At 41.9% G+C, this 20,557-nt stretch overlaps 1 protein-coding gene across 1 annotated transcript; it reads left to right on the top strand.

The window, feature by feature from the left end:
* Positions 1 to 336: 336 nt before the first annotated feature.
* Positions 337 to 1,720, top strand: LOC140187526 (claudin-4-like). Its single transcript, XM_072242886.1, has one exon. It carries the CDS (start codon positions 470 to 472, stop codon positions 1,118 to 1,120), a length of 651 nt encoding a protein of 216 aa, XP_072098987.1. The 5' UTR covers positions 337 to 469; the 3' UTR covers positions 1,121 to 1,720.
* Positions 1,721 to 20,557: the final 18,837 nt, after the last annotated feature.

Raw genomic sequence — 20,557 nt, 5'->3', positions numbered from 1 at the left:
CGCACGTACGGTAGCTGAGGCAATGGGCAGTAAGGTTACAGTCCTCCGGGGACACAGCAGCCAACCCGCACCTGCAACAGGAGTAAGGTGGGGGAGGGGCGGCGAGGAGGACTTTTATTATTAAAAACAAATTTTCGGGATCTCGTCCTGGGTCAGACTGAGACGAGGGTTTCAAAATGTGCCAGAGGGTTGGCAACAGGTGCTGCGCATTAAAGGGTGGGAGGGTTTCACTTCCGAAATGGAACGAGCAGAAGCTGCTCAATGATCCGTTAGCCCTACCGGCTGCACCTGAGCTCCGGCTGACTCCGCCCCGGCCGCCCAGCTGCTGATTGGTAATCGCGGTCACAATGCGGAGACTGCTCCAATTGGAAACCTTCTCTCGCTGCAACAAGTGAAGCAGAGAAGGAGCGCGGCTGGCGAGCACCATAGTTTCTGGGAAGTTTGCTAAGAGCAACGGTTTCGAAGACAAATGGCTAATGCTGGACTTGAAATCCTGGGATTATCCCTGGGAGTGATCGGATGGCTGGGAGCCATTATAGCCTGTGCCCTACCTATGTGGAGGGTGACCGCTTTCATTGGAAGTAACATCGTGGTGGCGCAGATCATTTGGGAAGGTCTTTGGATGAACTGCATTGTTCAGAGCACCGGGCAGATGCAGTGTAAAGTGTACGACTCCCTGTTGGCGCTCTCGCAAGATCTCCAGGCTTCCAGAGCTTTGACCATCATCGCCATTGTGTTGGGAGTCCTGGGCATCCTCATCTCCATCGTGGGTGCCAAGTGTACCAACTGTATTGATGATGAGGCGACCAAAGCCAAGGTTATGATTGTGGCTGGAATTATCTTCATACTTTGTGGAGTGCTGATCCTGATCCCGGTGTCCTGGTCAGCGAACACCATCATCAGAGATTTCTACAACCCGCTGGTCACCGAGGCCCAGAAGAGAGAACTTGGCGCCTCCCTCTACATCGGATGGGGAACATCGGGTCTGCTGATGCTCGGAGGGGCTCTGCTCTGCTGCTCCTGTCCCCCGAAGGATACCAAGTACACGCCTTCCAGAGTGGCCTACTCTGCCGCCAGGTCCACAGGTCACAGTGGGTACGACAGGAAGGACTATGTGTGACAGGGCCATTAGTCAGCGGCCGCCCTCCGGGGTTTCACAGCATGTTTGAACCCCTGAGGACGCCACTGTGGAATGATTTTATTGTCCTTTTATATTGAATTCTTTTTTTCCGTTCAACGTATTGTTAAATTCATAAGACAAAAAGTAACTTGGTGGTGAGTGTGCATGCATGTGTATGTATTAGTCTAACGTATTTCACCAGATATAGTAGCAAAGTATTGTTTGATTGTGATTTTTGTATTTGTTCCGTGATTCCCTGCCGGTTTTCCCCTTTTGAGTTGTTTTTTTTTAAGCGGCCCCTTACTCTGTGAATCCGGGACAATGCCGATAACCCGGGGTTTGTGCCTTTACGTTGGATATCGGCGTCTCATGCAGAAAGCGACGTTGCTGCAAGTGCATTATAGATACACTGGGGGTGGGGGGCGGGGGGATTGCGTGAAGTCGCAAATCCAATGCTTTCTATGTACTTCCAGAATGTATACTTTAACAAATGAGTTGCAAGAAAATAGTCTGAAGGAGGGCTGTACGGAGGGATTCGTTTCAGTGCAAATATACTCACGCTTGTAAAATGCATGTTAATGAATAAACTTTTCAGAAAGACGTGAACCTCAGAATTATTTTAAACGGGAGAAATTTGTGGAACTTGATGACCTGTGATTATTAGGTTGGGGGGGGGGGAGAGCTCAGTTTTATGGAACATATCGCAGTCACACGGAGATATTTGTGTTTCTTGAGCTCTGTCTCCAGAGAACCAAAATAACTATAAATTAACTTACAAAGGCGTTTTTTTAAAAAAAATATTTTGCTGGGATGCATCTCTTTTTGCTGAAAAGGCTGCAGGTATTAATAACCTCTAACCACTAGTTAGTCACTCCACCCAGTCAGCACTTCTTTCTCCCTGTATCCATCCCTATACATTCCATGGTGATGAATCCACGTTTAGAAAAACTGGGAGTCGAAGTTTTTTTTCGCAATTTACTTAAGTGTTGAAGGGAATGCTGCCCTCCTTTCCCGAAGCTCAGTCCTTTCACCCTGCCCCTCCCCAGACCTTAACCTTTGCCCTAATTTCCATTCTTGTTCAGCATCTATTTTTCATGTTTTTACTTTTTACCATCTTGATTTATTTTTTCCCTTCGACCTTTTTAAGCTCCCTTTACTCTGTTTTACCCCATACTCCTATCTGTCTTACTTTTCACCTCAATTTACTCGTCAAATTTTGTCCATTTTTCCCTTCATATTAATCCTCTCGTTTAATTCATGGTTCCACTTTTACATCATCTCCTATGTCCAGCTGTCTGTGTTGTCTGCTCCCACATGTTGTGATGTAATAAGGGTTTTCAGCTAAAACATTGATAATTCCTTCCAGATGCTGCCTGTCTCACTGAATTCACCCAGCAGGTGGTCATGGCTCCAGATTCCAGCATCAACAGCCTCCTGTCTCTCCATTGTTTCTCTTTCATTTGTAATCTTCTCTTGGCTACTCCATTATTTATTCCCCACTGCCTCGCCTCTCCAATTCATCTTTGTTCTCTTTTTATGTATTTGGGGATACAGAGCAAAACGGGCCCTTCCAGCCCAACAAGCTGCACTGCCCAGCAACCCACATTTTTAACACTACCCACCTTTTTAATCACAGAATAATTTACAGTGACTGGTTACCCTCCTAACCAGTAGGACTTGGACTGTTGGAGGAAACCAGATCACCCAGAGGAAACCTACGCACAAGGGGAAAGTACAAACTCCTTTCAGACTGCACTGGAATTGAACTCTGAATTGTAATAGGGTCGCACTAACTGCTACACCACCCTAGCACCCCCTATTTGAGTCTCCTACATTGTACTTTCTGTTCAGCTTACCACTTTGTCTTCTCAGTCCTCGTTTCTCATTGCATTATTTGTACACAGAATTTTTCAGTGCCGAGTTGGGGCTTTCAGCCCAACCAACTTGCACAATTGTTCTTAAAAACGCAAACAAGGAAATCTGCAGGTGCTGGAATTTCAAGCAACACACACAAAAATTGCTGGTGAACGCAGCAGGCCAGGCAGCATCTCTAGGAAGAGGTGCAGTCGACGTTTTGGGCCGAGGCCCTTCGTCAGGACTAACTGAAAGAAGAGCTAGTAAGAGATTTGCAAGTGGGAGGGTCTCCTGTCTTTTCCTATCATTTTGGATCTCCCCCTCCCCCACCTGTGTTCACCAGCAACTTTCGTGTGTTACACAGTTATTCGATGAGCTAGTGCTCTTTCCATCATTCCACACTGTTGGTATTTCCAGTGTCTTTATCCCTCTTGCAGTTACCTGGCCTTTATCTACTATCTATTCCTCTTAATTTCTGTAGTTTGCCTTGCTTTGCTGTTCCCATAGATCATGAATTTATTGTTACAGTTCGGCATTTCTGTTTTTGCTTTCTGCTTTTACTTCCTTGTAATCTCTGCCCAACTTCTCCCTATGTAGCCTCTCTTTTCAGTTTCACATCTTGCCATAGTCATTCTCATTTTTTCTGTTTCTCCTCTTATGTGCTATCTTTGTTCTCTCCATCCTTTTCCCTGCACTTATTCCATACTTCCTATCTCTTTCCTTTCCTGTCTGGTTCCCTCTGTATTCCTGCCACTTCCATCTCAAGTCGCTCATTTCCGTGTTAAATTCCTATTCATTGCCTTTCCCTTCCAGTTCCCCATTTTCCTTATTGTCTTGCTGTTTTGTTTTAATTTTCCACTGTCTCTTTCCTCTAGTTTCCCTCTTCTTTCTCCTCACTCTCCTTCCATAATGTCTCAATCCTAATTTAGCCTTTTACCCACTGAATTTCTCTTCACCTGTTCTTTTGTGTTTGGTTAATTTCTGCTCATGCTCTCCAGTCAGACAATCTTTTTATGACATCTTAAATGTAAAAAAAAAATGGGGTTGCCTTGCTGGTGTATAGTTTTGCACAACAGTGGAGAATGGAGTGGCAATACATTTGCAAAACTGAGGAGATGTGTGTGTGGGATTCCTGAAAAATCTTGGTGCTGATAGACATCTTGGAAGTGACTACAGCAAGATCATCTTGGTCATTATATATTTGTTAGGAAATTCTTCTATTTTAGCACAAACAAAATTTAGCTGCAAAAAATGCTTCATCCATCATGCTTCTAGTGCCAATGTAGCATGCACACAATTTACAAAGCCTAACCCGTTATCTGTTAGGAATGTAGGAGGAGACTGGAGCGAATGCCCAGAGGAAACGCAATCACAGGGAGAACACAGTTCTTACAGAGAGTGGCAGGAATTGAATGCTAATCCTCAACACTCTAAAGCATTGCGCTAACCACTATACCACCAATGTACACTGTGTGGTTGGAAATATGAAGATGAATGAAGCTGTATAATATTCTTTGTTCTCTTCCTGTTCAGAAGTTCTGAGTGCAACACTCTATCAAAATAAATTAAGTGAACTGTTGTATGGCATCTTGCAGTTGACATATAGCTATGGTGTGATGTTGGTAGAGGGTGTAATACATGCATGTAGAAAGGAGAGATTTGAATGATGGATGGAAAAAGTTAAGATTGAGAATATTTTTTGTTTAGGATCTCACTGCAAATAGGTTGGATTACAGATCATTTCCCCAAGTCAGGGCTCTTCATGATTGATAAGTCCAGTTTTGGAGGAAAAGTCTTTGTGTCCCATTTGTACAAGGTGATCCTGTCATTAAGTTCAGTTAAGCTATGATCAGTATTTAAAAACAAAACTCCAAATTATGTGCTCAGTTTGTTACTTAACTCCAGATTCATCAAAATGTATGGCATAGTAGTTTCTTGCCTTGCCTTCTCTCACAACTTTGTCTACATCTGTGTGAAATAGTTATCCATTGTTCCTCTGACAGATACTACAGTTTTTTTAATTTAAAAAAAGTCTACTCAATCATTTAGGTCAAAAGCACATTCATCTTCACTGAGAAATCCCATCAAGCCATATTAAAAATACATGTCCGCACATCTATTAACATTTCACATTATGTACAATTTTGACCCTGCATTTTGAGTGAAGCTCTGTAAATTACACCTTACACCTCGGACTTCAATTACTGCACCGAGTCTTGTCATCTTCAGAAGTTTTTGGATGACTCTGCCATAGTTGGATGCATCAGCAAGGGAGATGAGGTTGAGTACAGGGCTACGGTAGGAAACTTTGTCACATGGTGTGAGCAAGAATTATCTGCAGCTTAATGTGAAAAAGGCTAAGGAGCTGGTGGTAGACCTCAGGAGAGCTAAGGTACTGTTGACCCCTGTTTCCATCCAGGGGGTCAGTGTGGACATGGTGGAGGATTACAAATACCTGGGGATACAAATTGACAATAAACTGGACTGGTCTAAGAACACTGAGGCTGTCTACAAGAAGGGTCAGAGCTGTCTCTATTTCCTGAGGAGACTTGGGTCCTTTTAACATCTGCCAGACGATGCTGAGGATGTTCTATGAGTCTGTGGTGGCCAGTGCTATCATGTTTGCTGTTGTGTGCTGGGGCAGCAGGCTGAGGGTAGCAGACACCAACAGAATCAACAAACTCATTTGTAAGGCCTGTGATGTGTGGGGATGGAACTGGACTCTCTCACGGTGGTGTCTGAAAAGAGGATGCTGTTCAAGTTGCATGCCATCTTGGTCAATGTCTCCCATCCACTACATAATGTACTGGGTGGGCACAGGAGTACATTCAGCCAGAGACTCATTCCTCTGAGATGCAGCACAGAGCATCATAGGAAGTCATTCCTGCCTGTGGCCATCAAACTTTACAACTCCTCCCTTGGAGGGTCAGACACCCTGAGCCGATAGGCTGGTCCTGGACTTATTTCATAATTTACTGGCATAGTTTACATATTACTATTTATCTGTTTATTACTATTTTCCTATTACTATTCTATTACTATTTATTATTTCCATGACTATTACTATTTACTAATAGTAGTATTACTATTACTATTTATTATTTATGGTGCAACTGTAACGAAAACCAATTTCCCCCGGGATCAATAAAGTATGACTGTGACTATGACTAAATGGGGATTTTATTGAAGCTTTTATGAATGAATCCTGATTCGTGGTGAAATATGGTCTGGTTAACATTGAAAACTCTCATGGAGTGTAATGAACTCAAAGTTCAGTGATCTGTCAGAGCAGATTACTCCCAGGTTTGAGTATGCTCTCTTCAGGAAGATGCTCTCCTGATGTTGGTAGCAATGAAGTGAATATGAAACCAACAGAATTTGATATTCAAACCTATATCATCTATCTAGCTAGTCAGGGTCCCTTGTGAGTTCTATAATTCAACATTTGAGAGTTCTTGAAGCAGCTAGGATAACTAAAGTGAAAAATATTTCCTTCCCAGACCCAACATCCTTATTTCCATTTTGATCAACAGACAACATTCATCCCTGAAAACTGTTGCCAAGAGGCAATGCTTGTAGTTCACTGATTGAACAGATCCCAGCATTCCCACCAGCAGAAGCACTGTCTGAACCCACCACTATTCCACTTTATAAAGAAAAGTGACAAATATGCTTGAAGACATGGGAATTACATAATGGATCCCATTAGTATTCAATCCTGGTTCAAGCTATGTAGGTCATCATTCAGTGTTGTTACACTCAACCGAGACAGAAGATTGTATATCCAAATATCGGTAGATATATTTGATCACATAAACTAGGCTGAGACTTAAGTATTGCAAATTAGGTGTTGCATAAAGAGGCAACAGTTCAGGCTGAGACACTTAACAGGACTGGAAAGGAAGGGGGAAGAAGACAATAAGAAAATGGGAAGGGGAGGAGAAGGAGACAAGCTAAGGGGGAAGATAGGTGGATGGGAGGGGAGGGAATGAAGTGAGAAGCTGGTAAGTGATAGGTTCAAAAGGTGAAGGGCTTCAGAAGAAGGTATTTGGTAGGAGAGAAGAGTGAACCATGGGAGAAAGAGGAGGAGGAGGGATATCAGAGGGAGGTGATGGACAGTTGAGAGAAAAAGGGATAGAGTGGATCAAGAATGTGGAATGGTAAAGAGATGAGGGGATAGAGGAGAAAGTACCGGAAGTTTGGGAATTTGGCGTTCACGTCATCAGGTTGGAGGCTACCCAGACGGTACATGAAGTGTTGCTCCTGCAGCCTGAGAGTAGCCTCGTTGAAGCAGTAGCGGAGGCAGTTGACTGGCATGTTGGAATGTGAGTGGGCAATGGAATTAAAATGTTTGGCCACCAAGAAATTCTAGTGATTTGTCCTGTGACTAAAGTGCACTACCTAAAGTATATTATCTGCTTGTTATCACAAAGTGACATTTCTGTACAGGAATTGATAGTATGTTACATACTCAGTGCTCACTTTATTAAGTGGCCACTGAAAGTGTGTTCATGGTCTTCTGCTGCTGTAGTCCATCCACTTCAAGGTTCAATGTGTTTTGTATTCAGGGATGCTCTTCTGCTACCACTGTTGAAACACATGGTTATTTGTCAGCTTGAACCAGTCTGGACAATTGCTTCGGACCTGTCTCATTAACAAGGCATTTTCACCCACAGAGCTGCTGCTCTCCGGATGATTTTCAGTTTTTTTTTTTGGTTTTCACACCTCTGGAGATCGTTGCGCATGAAAATCCCAGGAGATCCACAATTTCTGAGATACTCAAACTACCCAATTTGGCATCAACAATCATCCATGGTCAAAGTCACTTAGATCACACCCTCGTTCTGCTGCTTGGTCCGAACAGCAACTGAACGTTTTAACCATATCTGCATGTTCTTCTGCATTGAGTTGCTGCTACATTATTGGCTGATTAGTTATTTGTATTAATGAGCAGGTGTACCTAATTAAGTGGCCACTATATGTAAATGCTATGTGTGACTATAGATTGGTTGAAAAGTGCCTCAAAATGTGAAAGAGATTTCATAAATCTAAGCTTTTATTCTAACTGGGTTTTATTCATTGTAAGAAAACAGATATTAGAACAAATTTTCTAAATTTCTCTGTCATAAAGTTTGAAAGATATCAGCTTATACACAGGCCCACTGAGCCCACACCAACCAACAACCACACATTGATGCTAATCCTACATTAATCTGTTTCATTGTTCTTCCTATGTTCTTGTGAACTTTCCTCAAATCTATCATCGTATCGCCGTCCATCACCTATCACTTCCAAGCTCCTCACATCATCTAAAACAGGACCAACAGGCTCCAGGACGGCTTCTTCCACCAGGCCATTAGACTGATTAACTCTTGCTGAATTGAGTGTATTTCTGTGTTACATTGACTGTTCTATTTATTATAAATTACTATGATTGCACATTGCACATTTAGACAGAGATGTAATGTAAAGATTTTTACTCATGTATGTGAAGGATGTAAGAAATAAAGACAATTCAATTCAATTCATTCCCCCTCTCCCACCAACCAACCTTCTCCCTCACCTGGTCTCACCTATCACCTGCCATCTTGTACTCCTTCCCTTCTTCTCCCCTGCAAACTTCTTATTCTGGCTTCTGCCCCCTTCCTTTCCAGTCCTAAGGACATGTCGGCCAGTAAATTAATTGGCAACAGTCCACTATCCCAAGTGTGTAGGTGAGTGGTAGAATCAAAGTCAAGTTTATTGTCATATGCACATGTATGAGCATGCACAGGGGCAATGAAAAACTTACTTGCAGCAGCATCACAGAATAGCTGTTTTTAAACCTGCTTGTAGGATTTCAGGCTTCGGTACCTCCTGCTCAATGAAAAGATGGCACGACCCAGATGGTGAGGATCTTTGATGATTGGTGTTGCCTTCATCAGGCTGTGCCTCATGTAGGCACTACCAATGATGAGGAAGGATGTGCAAATGACGTTTTAGATTGCTCTTTGCAGTTTCTTATTTTCCACGAGAATGTAGGGAGAATTTTTGAAAAATAATGTAGAAATAGTGTACTGGGGCTGGTGTAGATTCAGTTGGTCTGTTTCATTCTAATTTCTATCCACACTAATATGTTTTGTGTGGTATATTTGCTTGGTACTAGCCTCCGTAGTATCCAAGGCATCTTCAAGGAGCGGTGCCTCAGAAAGTCGATGTCCATTATTAAGGACCCCCATCACCCAGGACATACCCTCTTCTTATTGTTACTGTCAGGAAGGAGGTACAGAAGCCTGAAGGCACACACTCAGTGATTCAGGAACAGCCTCTTCCCCTCTGCCATCCACTTTCTGAAGGGACATTGAACCCATGAACGCTACCTCACTTTTTAAAAAAATATGTATTACTTCTGATTTTGCACTATTTTCAATCTGATGCACATACTGTATGTGTATATATATATTTTTTTAATTAGTTTTTCTTTCTATGTTATCATTTATTGCATTCTATTGCTGCTGCAAAGTTTAACAATTTTCACAACACATGCTGGTGATAATAAACCTGATTCTAATTCTGTTTCCATTTATCTACAGTACATAATACCTTTACAAAGGACTTCAATAAACTGGTCAAGCATAAGTCCCATTTCACAAAACCATGCTGACTTTGCCTAATTAACTTAAGTTTTCCTGTGTCCTCCCATAATGTTTTAAATAATGTGATATTTATGATGTACTATAAGAATTAATGGAATGAACACAAAACTCATAATAATAATTATGTGCAGCCTTACCAGCTAGTACTAATTAGATAACCTTTTGGTGATTTTTCATGCCTGAGGTTTACAGTCATCACAAGTTTCTCACAACCAACTTTCATAGAAGTTACCAGCTAAGAACCGAAATTTAAGCTTGTCTACAAATGTACAGTCCCAAGCCCCAACCTTTACCTAGGGTAGTTAACTTAGGAGAGGAATGGAAGTGGATTTCCCTAGTTTGAATGATCAACAATTCCAGATCAGGTCATACTCTGAACTAACTGTATACTACTTGGTAATGATGTTGGAGATATCTGTTTACCAGTGTTAAATGGCAATGTTACATGCAAATTTTATTCTTTGTTACATTCAAATCCTTTACTCATTTCTTTAAATACATCATAAATCTATCATCACTCATGTCCATCTTTCTTAAAGGAAAAAGAAAATTGTGGCATATGATAATTTTTTAAGCTGCATAAAAATATCCATATGAAAGGTACTTAATTGCAAATACTTCCTCTGAATTTGCAAAGTTATTCCACGTCAGGGTGCTGATTAATAATCCACCCTCAGTCTTGTTTTGGAAAACTCTAGGTAAATCTGTTTCTTTATATCCGGATTGTCAAAGTCTTCCAGGTTATTAGCTGCAGTTCTATGTGCTCTGAAGGCTCCAGGCTTTGTGCAGGAAATGATTTTTTGAGTCTGAACTCCTGCAAGAGACTTGCCCAAATCAATTTGTCTATGATTAGATTAGGGTTAAAACAGGGTGCTGGGGGGAGGGGGGAGCCATTCAGGGACATTGAGTGAGGTAGCAAACAAGTTGTGCTTATCATGTGACTGTATTCTGTTTATCTATCATTAATAGCACAATTTGTTTCTGTTTAGGTTATTCATTTGTGTGTTATCCATCACCAATCGTTAATAAGAATCTGCCTCAATACAACGGCAATTGGCAAATTATATATACATTTTAGTAGTGTAGAACTTAAGTCATGCCAATGGTAGTAATATGAAGATGTCTATTATGAGATTATATTTGCTTCTCATTAGCATAACCATCTGTTATCGGTATGGTCTAAACCTGCATTGCCCTTTACAACTGAATTTGCATGAATGAGAAACAGTCTTACCAGCTTCTCTCCTGAAACCCAATGCACTTATTTCAAGGTAGATAGGGGCAGGTTTCTGAGACAATACATAGCAGTCATAAAGAACTATGAAATATCTTATATCATAAGATTGCAGTTTATTGTAAATATTAAGTAAAATCAGTAATGGATTCACTGTGTGGATTCTCAAAATAAACACCAAATATTTCAAACTAATAAAACAGTCAATAAAAAATGAGGACAAACACGAGGAATTCTGCAGATGCTGGAAATTCAGGCAACACACATCAAAGTTGCTGGTGAACGCAGCAGGCCAGGCAGCATCTCTAGGAAAAGGTACAGTCGACGTTTCAGGCCAAGACCCTTCGTCAGGACTCTTCAGTAAAAAATGAGGAATAATTTTGAACTGTGAACACAGATGGTGTGTCACCTTCATTCTCTTTTATATGTGATTCAAGATTGTTTAGTGTCATTCATCAGTATGGAGAACAAAGTGACTGTTATTCCAGATCCGATGCAGCATAACAAAAAAACACAATAAGCATAAAGGACATAATAAATATAAATACATAAGATTAGCTTATATACATAGACTGATTGTACGTACATAAAATAACGCTAGGTTCAGGAGTAGGAAACAATAAATTAGTAGTGGTGGAGAATGTGTTGGGTTGGGTTAATGGATAGAGCTGTTGATTAGCCTGATGGCTTGGGGCAAGGAACTGTTGCTCCAAGTGTGACACAAGGTAACACAGCTCTTTATCCATGTATATTCCCTCCAAATGTTTCCTCAGCAAAGATTGAAGTTGTTAGTTTGCATGTGCATAACCAGTGCATAACTTTAACAAAGGCAGAAACTCAGCTTATGTCTGTGAAGCATGATTGTTTTCAAAATTTATTTTACCTTAATTCATATTGCATAAGAGTCGTGCCAACTCATGGCTTCCTGGTTGATCTTTCCAATCACATCTCTAGCACAAAACTGATGGTTTGTGTCAGAAATCCCAGTTCAACCCTAATTAAGTGTTGTAATATAGTAGGGTCAGTACCTACTTTAGATGAATCATTCTGCACTGTTTTATAGTGGATGTTACATCAGTGTACCAAGTGTCAGTATCACGCTTCCTTCCATATAAGCCTGGTGACCTGAATGTGAGAAGAGACTACAGCCAGGCCAGTAGTTTTTGTCTTGCTTCATGTAGCACCATGGTCCTGGAAAATGTTGTCTCATTCTTACTATGTTCTGTACCAGCAGCTATGGTTGAAATGACAAAAAAAAGTGACTTGACTTGAATAATTACAGACCCCCTCCTTCCCTGCCCCACACATTACTAATCATTACTCATAGAAACCACAAGGAAAGGGAGGTAGTTACGACACCCTAATACATTTGCAATCTAGTTACCATTTTAACAGCAAAACAGTTGTGACTAATTTGGGTAAGGGAAAAAAATAGATTTGTGCCTTCCGGGAACATGAATGTTGGATACCTCACTGCAGCCAGAAGCAAATAACTAGAACTATATATCCTTCCATTCTTCAAATGTTGTGCTAAATATTGTTTTTTACCCTACCCGTTTTTTGTCCCCATTCCCCACCCTCCCATAGAAGTGTCAGAGGTGAATTTGAGGGCAGTGTGGAAGTTCCCACCTGATCCCATCACTTGTCATATCTTCCCATCTCCCTGTAGGGTCTACTCAGTTTGGGATTCCCTGATCCACTCTCCCTTTTCAACCAACCCCTCCTCAGTCCATGGCATTTTACCTTGCATGGGAAGTGTACAATGAACTCCTCCCTCACCACCAACCAGAGACCCAAACAGTCTTTCCAAGTGAGGAAAATACCCACCTGTCCCACTTCAAACCTCGTCTGCTGCATTCAGCACTCACAATATGGCCTCCCCTACAAGCCTAGACTTGGTGACTGTTTTGCAGAGCACCTGCATTCTGTTCAGAACAACCAACATGAGCTTCTGGTTGTGTGTTATTTTTAACTTGCCTTCCCATGCTCAGACTGACCTGTCTGTCTTTGGCCCTCTCCATTGCTATGGAGAGGTCAAATGTAAATTGAAAGAATAACATCTCGTAGTCCATTTGGGGAGTTCACAACCCAATGGTATGAACAATGACTGGTCCAGGTTCAGATAACCTACACCTCACCCCCATGTTCACCTCCATACATGCTCATCTGTGCACCTAGATTTCTACTTCCTTCCCATCTCCTTCCCACTCCTGATTCATTTGCCTACCATTCCCTCCCTTTTTGGTTTCAGCTTCCTGTGCACCCCTTTTCACTGCCCCTCATACAGGAGAATTTATTTATTCATTTAGCCACACAACGCAGAATAGGCTCTTCCGGCCCTTGGAACTGCACCACCCAGTGACCTCCCAACAACCCCAGTTTAACCCTAACATAATCACAGGACAATTTACAATGATCGATTAGCCTATCCAGTGCATCTTTGGACTGTGGGAGGAAACCACAGCACCCGGATAAAACCCACGCATTCCATGGAGTAGGCGTACAGAGACTCCTTGCAGAGGATGCTGGGATTGAACTCTGAAATTCAATGTCCTGAGCTTTAGTAGCACCGCACTAACCATGGTGCCTAATGATAACCGCTCCCCTTCCTTCTCAGTGCTGATACAGGGTCTCTACCTGAAACATCGACTTACCCCTTTTGCCTCCATAGATACTGCCTGACCCATGGAGTTCTTCCAGTGTTTTGTTATTTGTTTCAGATTCCAGCATCTGCAGAGTCTTTTGTAAAAGTAACAGGCCCAACAAGCCAACTTGAAAAACTGTCACTAAAGAAGACTGTGAGTAAGATCTGCTCTTATTCATAAGTTGATAAATTTTCAACGCTTTAATGTCTAGTTTATGTTCAGTCATTTTTTTTTCATTGTAGATTCTAGGCTATCAACTTCAGTGAAATATTCAGCATAATTGCGGTGGACAGTCGTAATGGATACAACACGATGAGGTAACTTTGTCATTGTACAGCACTTGGGCCTTTATTCAGTTGTATGCTGGGACATGGATGATTGTGAGCTTCTTGTATCATGTGTGATTAATCCTTTTTTCCACACCTGCACGATGTGTGCGCAGATAAAATGTACCCTATAACTGAGGTATCCCATCAGTAAGTACAGACATGACAATCTGAAAGTACAAGGAAAGTATTTTGTCCTATCAGTTGTGTTACTGAGAGTGTTACCTTCTGTTTCAAAGATTTGCTCCCTTTTAGTGATTAGAACTTTTTTCCAGGCTTATTATCACTGATACATAGATAGATAGACATACTTTATTGATCCCGAGGGAAATGTCGTGAAATCTGTTGCTTTCAGTACAGTGCAATACATTTAAAAAATCCCTTTTAGTGCAATTGCGCATCCAGTAATGCATGGGAGAAAATTCTGTTTTTCACACACATCATTGAACAATAAGGTGATGTAACCTGCAGTGCATAATGCTTGGCAGAGATGAGAAAACCTACATGATCAACATGGGTTTAACAATAAGTAAAAATCCAGGCTTTTTCTCAAGGGTATTCGCTGTCATGGAGAAGGCAGGTGGAATAATTTTAAGGACCAGTGATGCTACACCATTCAATAACTACTTCAATGATATTCTTTGCTGCAGGTATACAAATACATGGTTTAAAAGATTGCTGTTTAAATATTATATGTTGATAGCTTGCTGAATAATCTCCATGATCTTAATTGCAAGGAAACAAGAATTTGCGGTCTTTGAGTAAGAAAGGAGGTCTTAAAGGAAGCCAGGTTGCTGTGGGAACTTTGGTAACGTTCCTTGCTTTGTCTGTACCGATTCCCTGTAGAGTCAGATTAGAAACTATCTTTCTGCGTTATTGGGAGGTGAGATGGGCAGACTGAAAGCGAATCAGAGGAATTTGTGCAAAGGCTTTGTGGTATGCAATTTGATGCTTGTCAGTTTGCACATCCAGGAACTAATAGGGTCTTGGTTTTCTGTCAATGATTAACAGCAGGATAGTGGATTTGGGACATAGTTATTGGTCCCAAATGGAACACGTAAGTTAGGCAAGGAGATATTTCTGTGCTCAACCTGTCAAGCCACTCTGTTATAATTATACTTGTCAGTTTAAAGCTGTACTAGTGTAACACTAAGATAATTGCAAACAAGAGAAAATCTGCAGATGCTGGAAATCCAAGTAACACACACAAAATGCTAGAGGAACTAAGCAGGCCAGGCAGCATCTATGGAAAAAAGTACGGTTGACGTTTCAGCCTGCCAAGTTCCTCCAGCATTTTGTGTGTGTTACTAAGATAATTAGATTGTTTTGATCTGACAGAGTGGTAATGAAAGGGCACTCACATCGTGGATGATACTTGACATTGTCGCGGGTGGCCATTCCAACAAGGACTCTACACATTAATGGGAGATCTGTATTTGTACAATCATAGATGGGATCTTGTAGGGTGTAGTATACATTCATCACAGACACCATGATTTGATAGGAGCTATGTTATCGAGGATCACATTTGTAAAAGAATAAGTGACTAGAGAGAATATGTTTCTTGTCTCCAAGAGATTCGTCCTTTAGCTGAGTGAATTCTCAGCCATTTCCTTATAGTTGTTGGTGAGTTAACAGTGTTACATTGTGGCATGAGTTGGAACTCATTTGCTGAGTAACTATTAACAGACAATCTTGCACTTTTTCAACTCAGTCCAAAAGGTAAATTGATCACTTGATTTGCAGATATTCTGAGTAGTTTGTGAGTTTCTGTTTCTGTAAGCTAAGAGCTGCTTCCAAAGTCTCAGTTCCTGCAGTTCCCGAGGAGATATTGAATTGTACAGAGGGATAGAGAGTTTAAAAGAAGCAAGCAGAGTCAGTTGGCACATTTTGCACACCACAATTCCCAAGGGTACATTGGATTGCTCATAATTAGGCACTTGACAAGATCCAGTGAAAAGAATTTAGATTTAAGTGGAGCGGCCATTGTGTGAATGGGCCAGTAATGAGTGGGGCATTGAGGCTTTGGCTCATCTGGGCTTCGCAAGAGGAGATGTAGGCTGTAGGTATATATTTTTATTCTTTCTTTCTTAATGTACATCTAGAGAAGTAGAGATGCCAGGTAGGACAGTTGAATGCTCCTCTCACAGGATATGGGAAGGCAGGGAGACCTCCAATGTCCCTGGAACTGGATGAACTCCAGATCATTTGGAATTACTGACAGGCAGACCACAGTTTTTGTGGCTTCTGAGATGTGTGTCAGACATAGCTATAAGCAGCTCTGGGGCCTCATAGGAGACTGTGTTGGCTCCCTTCCTGTTTACCCTGTATACCCCGGACCTTAGATACAACACTGAGTCATGTCATCTACAGAAATTCTCTGATGAGTCAGCAATAGTTGGGTGTATAAAGGGAGGACGGGAGGATGAATACAAGGCCCTGGTGGAGGACTTTGTCAAATGGTGCAAATTGAATCATCTGCAGCTCAACATCAGTAAGACAAAAGAGACGGTGATGGACTTTGGGAAGACTAAGCCTGCATTTCTCCCTGTTACTATCGATGATGAAAACATGGATGTGGTGAGGATATACCTGGGGGTGCACCTGGATGACTGACCTGAGTAGAGCACAAACACAGAGGCCGTTGACAAGGGCCAGAGTTGCCTCTACTTCCTGAGGATACTGAGGTCTTTTGGAGTATGCAGGCCTCTTCTTCACCTGTTCTACCAGTCCATTGTTGCCAGTACAATCCTCTATGCAGTGGTGTTCTGGGGCAATGGCATCAACATGGGTGATGCCAATAGGCTCAAAAAATTGATTGGAAAGACTGGCTCTGTTATAGGAGTCAAACTGGACACACTGGAGACTGTGGTAGAACAAAGGACCCTCCAGAAAATTCTGGCTATTCTGGACAATATTTCTCACCCTCTGCATGCCATCTTGGCTGAACAGAGGAGCACTTTTAGTAACCGACTAAGACAACTGCGCTGCTCCAAAGAGCGCTATATGTGATCATTCTTACTCGTGGCCATTAGGCTCGATAACCTCTAGCCAGGGAAGTGACGACCCCCTCCTGCTAGACTGTTTGAGGTAACTTATTTTTTATTCTTTCTTACTTCTCTTCTGATATTTGTTTATCTGTGCACTTGTAATGTTACTGTGACACTGTAATTTCCTTTGGGGATCAATAAAGTATCTATCTATCTTATTAGAAAGGACATACAGGGAGATAGTTATACCCAAGGTGCAAGACAGGGGGGGGAAAGGGGATGGGTAGCCAATGCAGTGTACCCCAGACCATTCCCCTCAATAACAGGTATACCTCATTGGGTAATGTTGGAGGGGGGTGGGTGAGGGAAATGACATAGCAGAGGAAAGGTGGAAAGTCCTGATGAAGGGTCTCAGCCCAAAACGTCAACTGTTTACTCTTTTCCAGAGAAGCTGCCTGGCCTGTTGTTTTCTCCGACATTTTGTGTGTGTTGCTTGGATCTCTAGCATCTGCAGATTTTCTCATGAAAGACACAGTGGTCAGGTCTCTGGCACTGAATATGGCTCATTGGCTCAGAAAGGAAGGGGGGGATCAGAGGCAAGCTCTAGTGATTGAGGGAACAGAAAGGAGGTTCTGTGGATGAGAAAAGATTCCTAGATGTTATGCTGCCTCCTAGGTGCCACGGTTTGGGTAATCTCGATCTAGTCCACAGCATTCTTAAGTAGCAGGGTCAGCAGCTGGGGGTGGTGGTCCACAACGATACCAATCGAGGGGTGCCGAGGCTCTGCAAAGTGAGTTCATGGAGCTGAGTGCTAAGTTAAAGAACAGGACCTCCAGGGTTCTGATTTCAAGATTGCTACTTGTGCTATGTGCTCGTGAGGCCAGAAATATAGTTCATACGGTTTAAGAAGATCATACAGTTCAACATATCGCTAAGTAGATGGTGCAGAAGGGAAGGCTTCAGATTTTTGGATCATCATGCTCTCTTCCAGGGAAGGTAACACCGGTATAGAAGGGACTAGTCCCACCTGAACTGGAGGGGGACTAATATCCTTGCGGCAAGGATTGCTTGTGATGCACGGTGGGGTTTAAATTAGAGTTGACGGTGGATGGGAACCAGAGTGCCAGAACAGATACTGGAGTGGTGATTGTGGAGAAAGATGTTGTTAAGCCTACATACAAAGTCAGGAATCAAAAGGTTGAGCATGGTAAGACTAATGTTCTGAGTTGTGTATATTTCAATGCAAGGAGGATTGTAGGAAAGGAGGATAAGCTTAGGGTATGGATTAGCACCTGGAATTATGACGTTGTAGCCATTAGTGAGATTTGGTTGCAGGAGGGGCATGACTGTCAGCTCAATGTGTCAGAGTCTGTTTTTAGTGACATGAAGGATTAAATTGAGAAGGAGTGGCATTACCAGTCAGAAAATATGACATCAGTCATCAGATAGGATGGATTGGAGAACTTGTCCAGTGAGGTTTTATGGGTAGAACTGAGGAATTAGAAAGGTATGACCACATTCGTGGGATTATATTATAGACCAATCAATAGTCTGCTAGATTTAAATGAGCAAATTTGTAGAGAGATTGCAGAATGCTGCAAGAAACTTAAAGTTGTGATAATCAGGATTTCAACTTTCCACATATTGACTGTGACTCCCAAGCTGTAAAAAGGCTGAATGGGAAAGAGTTTGTCAAGTGTGTTCAGGGAAGTTTCTATAATTGGTAGATAAAAATCCCAGCTAGAGAGAGGACTAGATCTCTTGTTAGGGAATGAGGCAGGGCAGGTGACAAAAGTACGTGTAGGGGAACACTTTTCTTCTTGTGATCATGATGTCATTAGTTTCAAGGTAATTATGGAAAAGGAGAGGGCTGGTCCTCGTGTTGAGATTCTAAATTGGAGAAAAGCCAGTTTTGAAGGTATCAGAAAGGATATGGTAAATGTGGATTGGGACAGATTGTTTTCTGGCAAAAGTGTACGTGGTAAGTGGGAGTGAAAATCTGAGGGCATAGACTTTGTATGTTCCTGTAGGAATAAAAGACAAGAATGGCAGGTTTAGGGAACCTTAGTTTTCCAGACATGTAGAGGCCCTGGTTAAGAAAAAGCAGGAGATGCGTAGCATGTTTAGGCAGGCGGTGACAAATGAGGTATTTGAGGAGTATAAGAAATGCAAGGGAACACTTAAGAAGGACATCAGGAGGGCGAAAGGAAGGCATGAGTTTGCTCTAGCAGACAAGGTGGAGGAGAATCATAAGGGTTTGTACAGATATGTTAAGTGCAAATGGAGAGCAAGGGATAAAATTGGTCCTTTGAAAGATCCGCGTGGCCATCTGTGTGTGGAGCTGAAGGAGATGGCAGAGATCTTGAATGTATTTACTCAGGAGACAGGTACAGAATTTACAGAAGTAAGGCAAAGCAACATTGAGGTCATGGACACTTCACAGATTACAGAGGAGGAGGTGTTTGCTGTCTTGAGGCAAATTAGGTGGACAAATCCCCAGGAAGGTGTTCCTTTGGTCCCTGGGGAGTCTAATGCAGAAATTGTAGGGGCTCTAGCAGAGATATTTAAAACATCCTTAACCACAGGGGATGTGCAGGAGGATTGGAAGGTAGCTCATGTTGTTCTGTTGTTTAGGAAAGGCTCTAAGAATAAGCTAGGAAATTATAGGCTGGTGAGTCTGACATCAGTAGTGGAGAAGTTATTGGGATGTATTCTAAGTGATCGGATAAATAAGTATTTGGATAGAAAAGGACATTAGGGATTGTTAACATGGCTTTGTGCATGGTAGGTTGTGCCAAACCAATTTCATAGAATTTTTCAAGTAAGTTACCAGGAAAGAGTGGATGTTGTCTACATGGACTTTAGCAAAGTCTTACATGGGCAGTTGGTCAAGAAGGTTCAGTTGCTTGGCATTCAAGATGAGGTAGTAAATTGGATTAGACATTGGCTTTGCAGGAAAAGCCATGGAGTGGTAGTCCTGAAGAAGGGTCTCGGCCTGAAACATCAATGTTTATTCATTTCCACAGATGCTACCTGACCTGCTGAGTTCCTACAGCATTTTGTGAGTGGTAGTAGGTAGTTGTTTTTCTGCCTGTGGTGTGCCATAGGGATCGGTGCTGGGTCCGTTGTTGTTTGTCATTAATATCTATGATCTGGATGATAATGTGATAAACTGTATTAGAAAATTTGTGGATGATACCAAGATTGGGGTGTAGTGGACAGAGAGCAAAACTATCACAGCTTGCAGTGGGATCTGATTCAGCTGGAAATATGGACTGAAAATAGCAGGTGGAATTTAATGCAGACAAGTGTGAGCTGTTGCACTTTGGGTGGACCAACCAGGATAGGTCTTACACGGTGAGCGGTTGGGGCACTGAGGAGTGTGGTAGAACAGAGGAACCTGGGAATACAGCTCCATAATTCCTTGAAAGTGGCATCACAGGTATTAAAGGAAACTCTTGGCATATTGGTCTTAATAAATCAATGTATTGGATACAGGAGTTAGGATGCTATGTTGAAATTGTGAGGCCTGATTTGAAGTTTTGTGTGCAGTTTTCATCACCTTCCTACAGGAAAGATGTAAATAAGACTGAAAAAGTGCAGATAAAATTTACGTGGATGCTGCCAGGACTTGAAGACTTGAGTTATAGGAAAAGGTTGAATTGGCCAGGGCTTCATTCCCTAGAATGTAAAAGATTGAGGGGAGATTTGATAGAGATATGCTAAATTTTGAGGGGTATCGACAGGGTAAAT

The sequence above is a fragment of the Mobula birostris genome, chromosome 25 (assembly GCF_030028105.1).
Source record: "Mobula birostris isolate sMobBir1 chromosome 25, sMobBir1.hap1, whole genome shotgun sequence".
Taxonomy (NCBI): domain Eukaryota; kingdom Metazoa; phylum Chordata; class Chondrichthyes; order Myliobatiformes; family Myliobatidae; genus Mobula; species Mobula birostris.
This window is presented reverse-complemented; position numbering and strand designations above follow the sequence as displayed.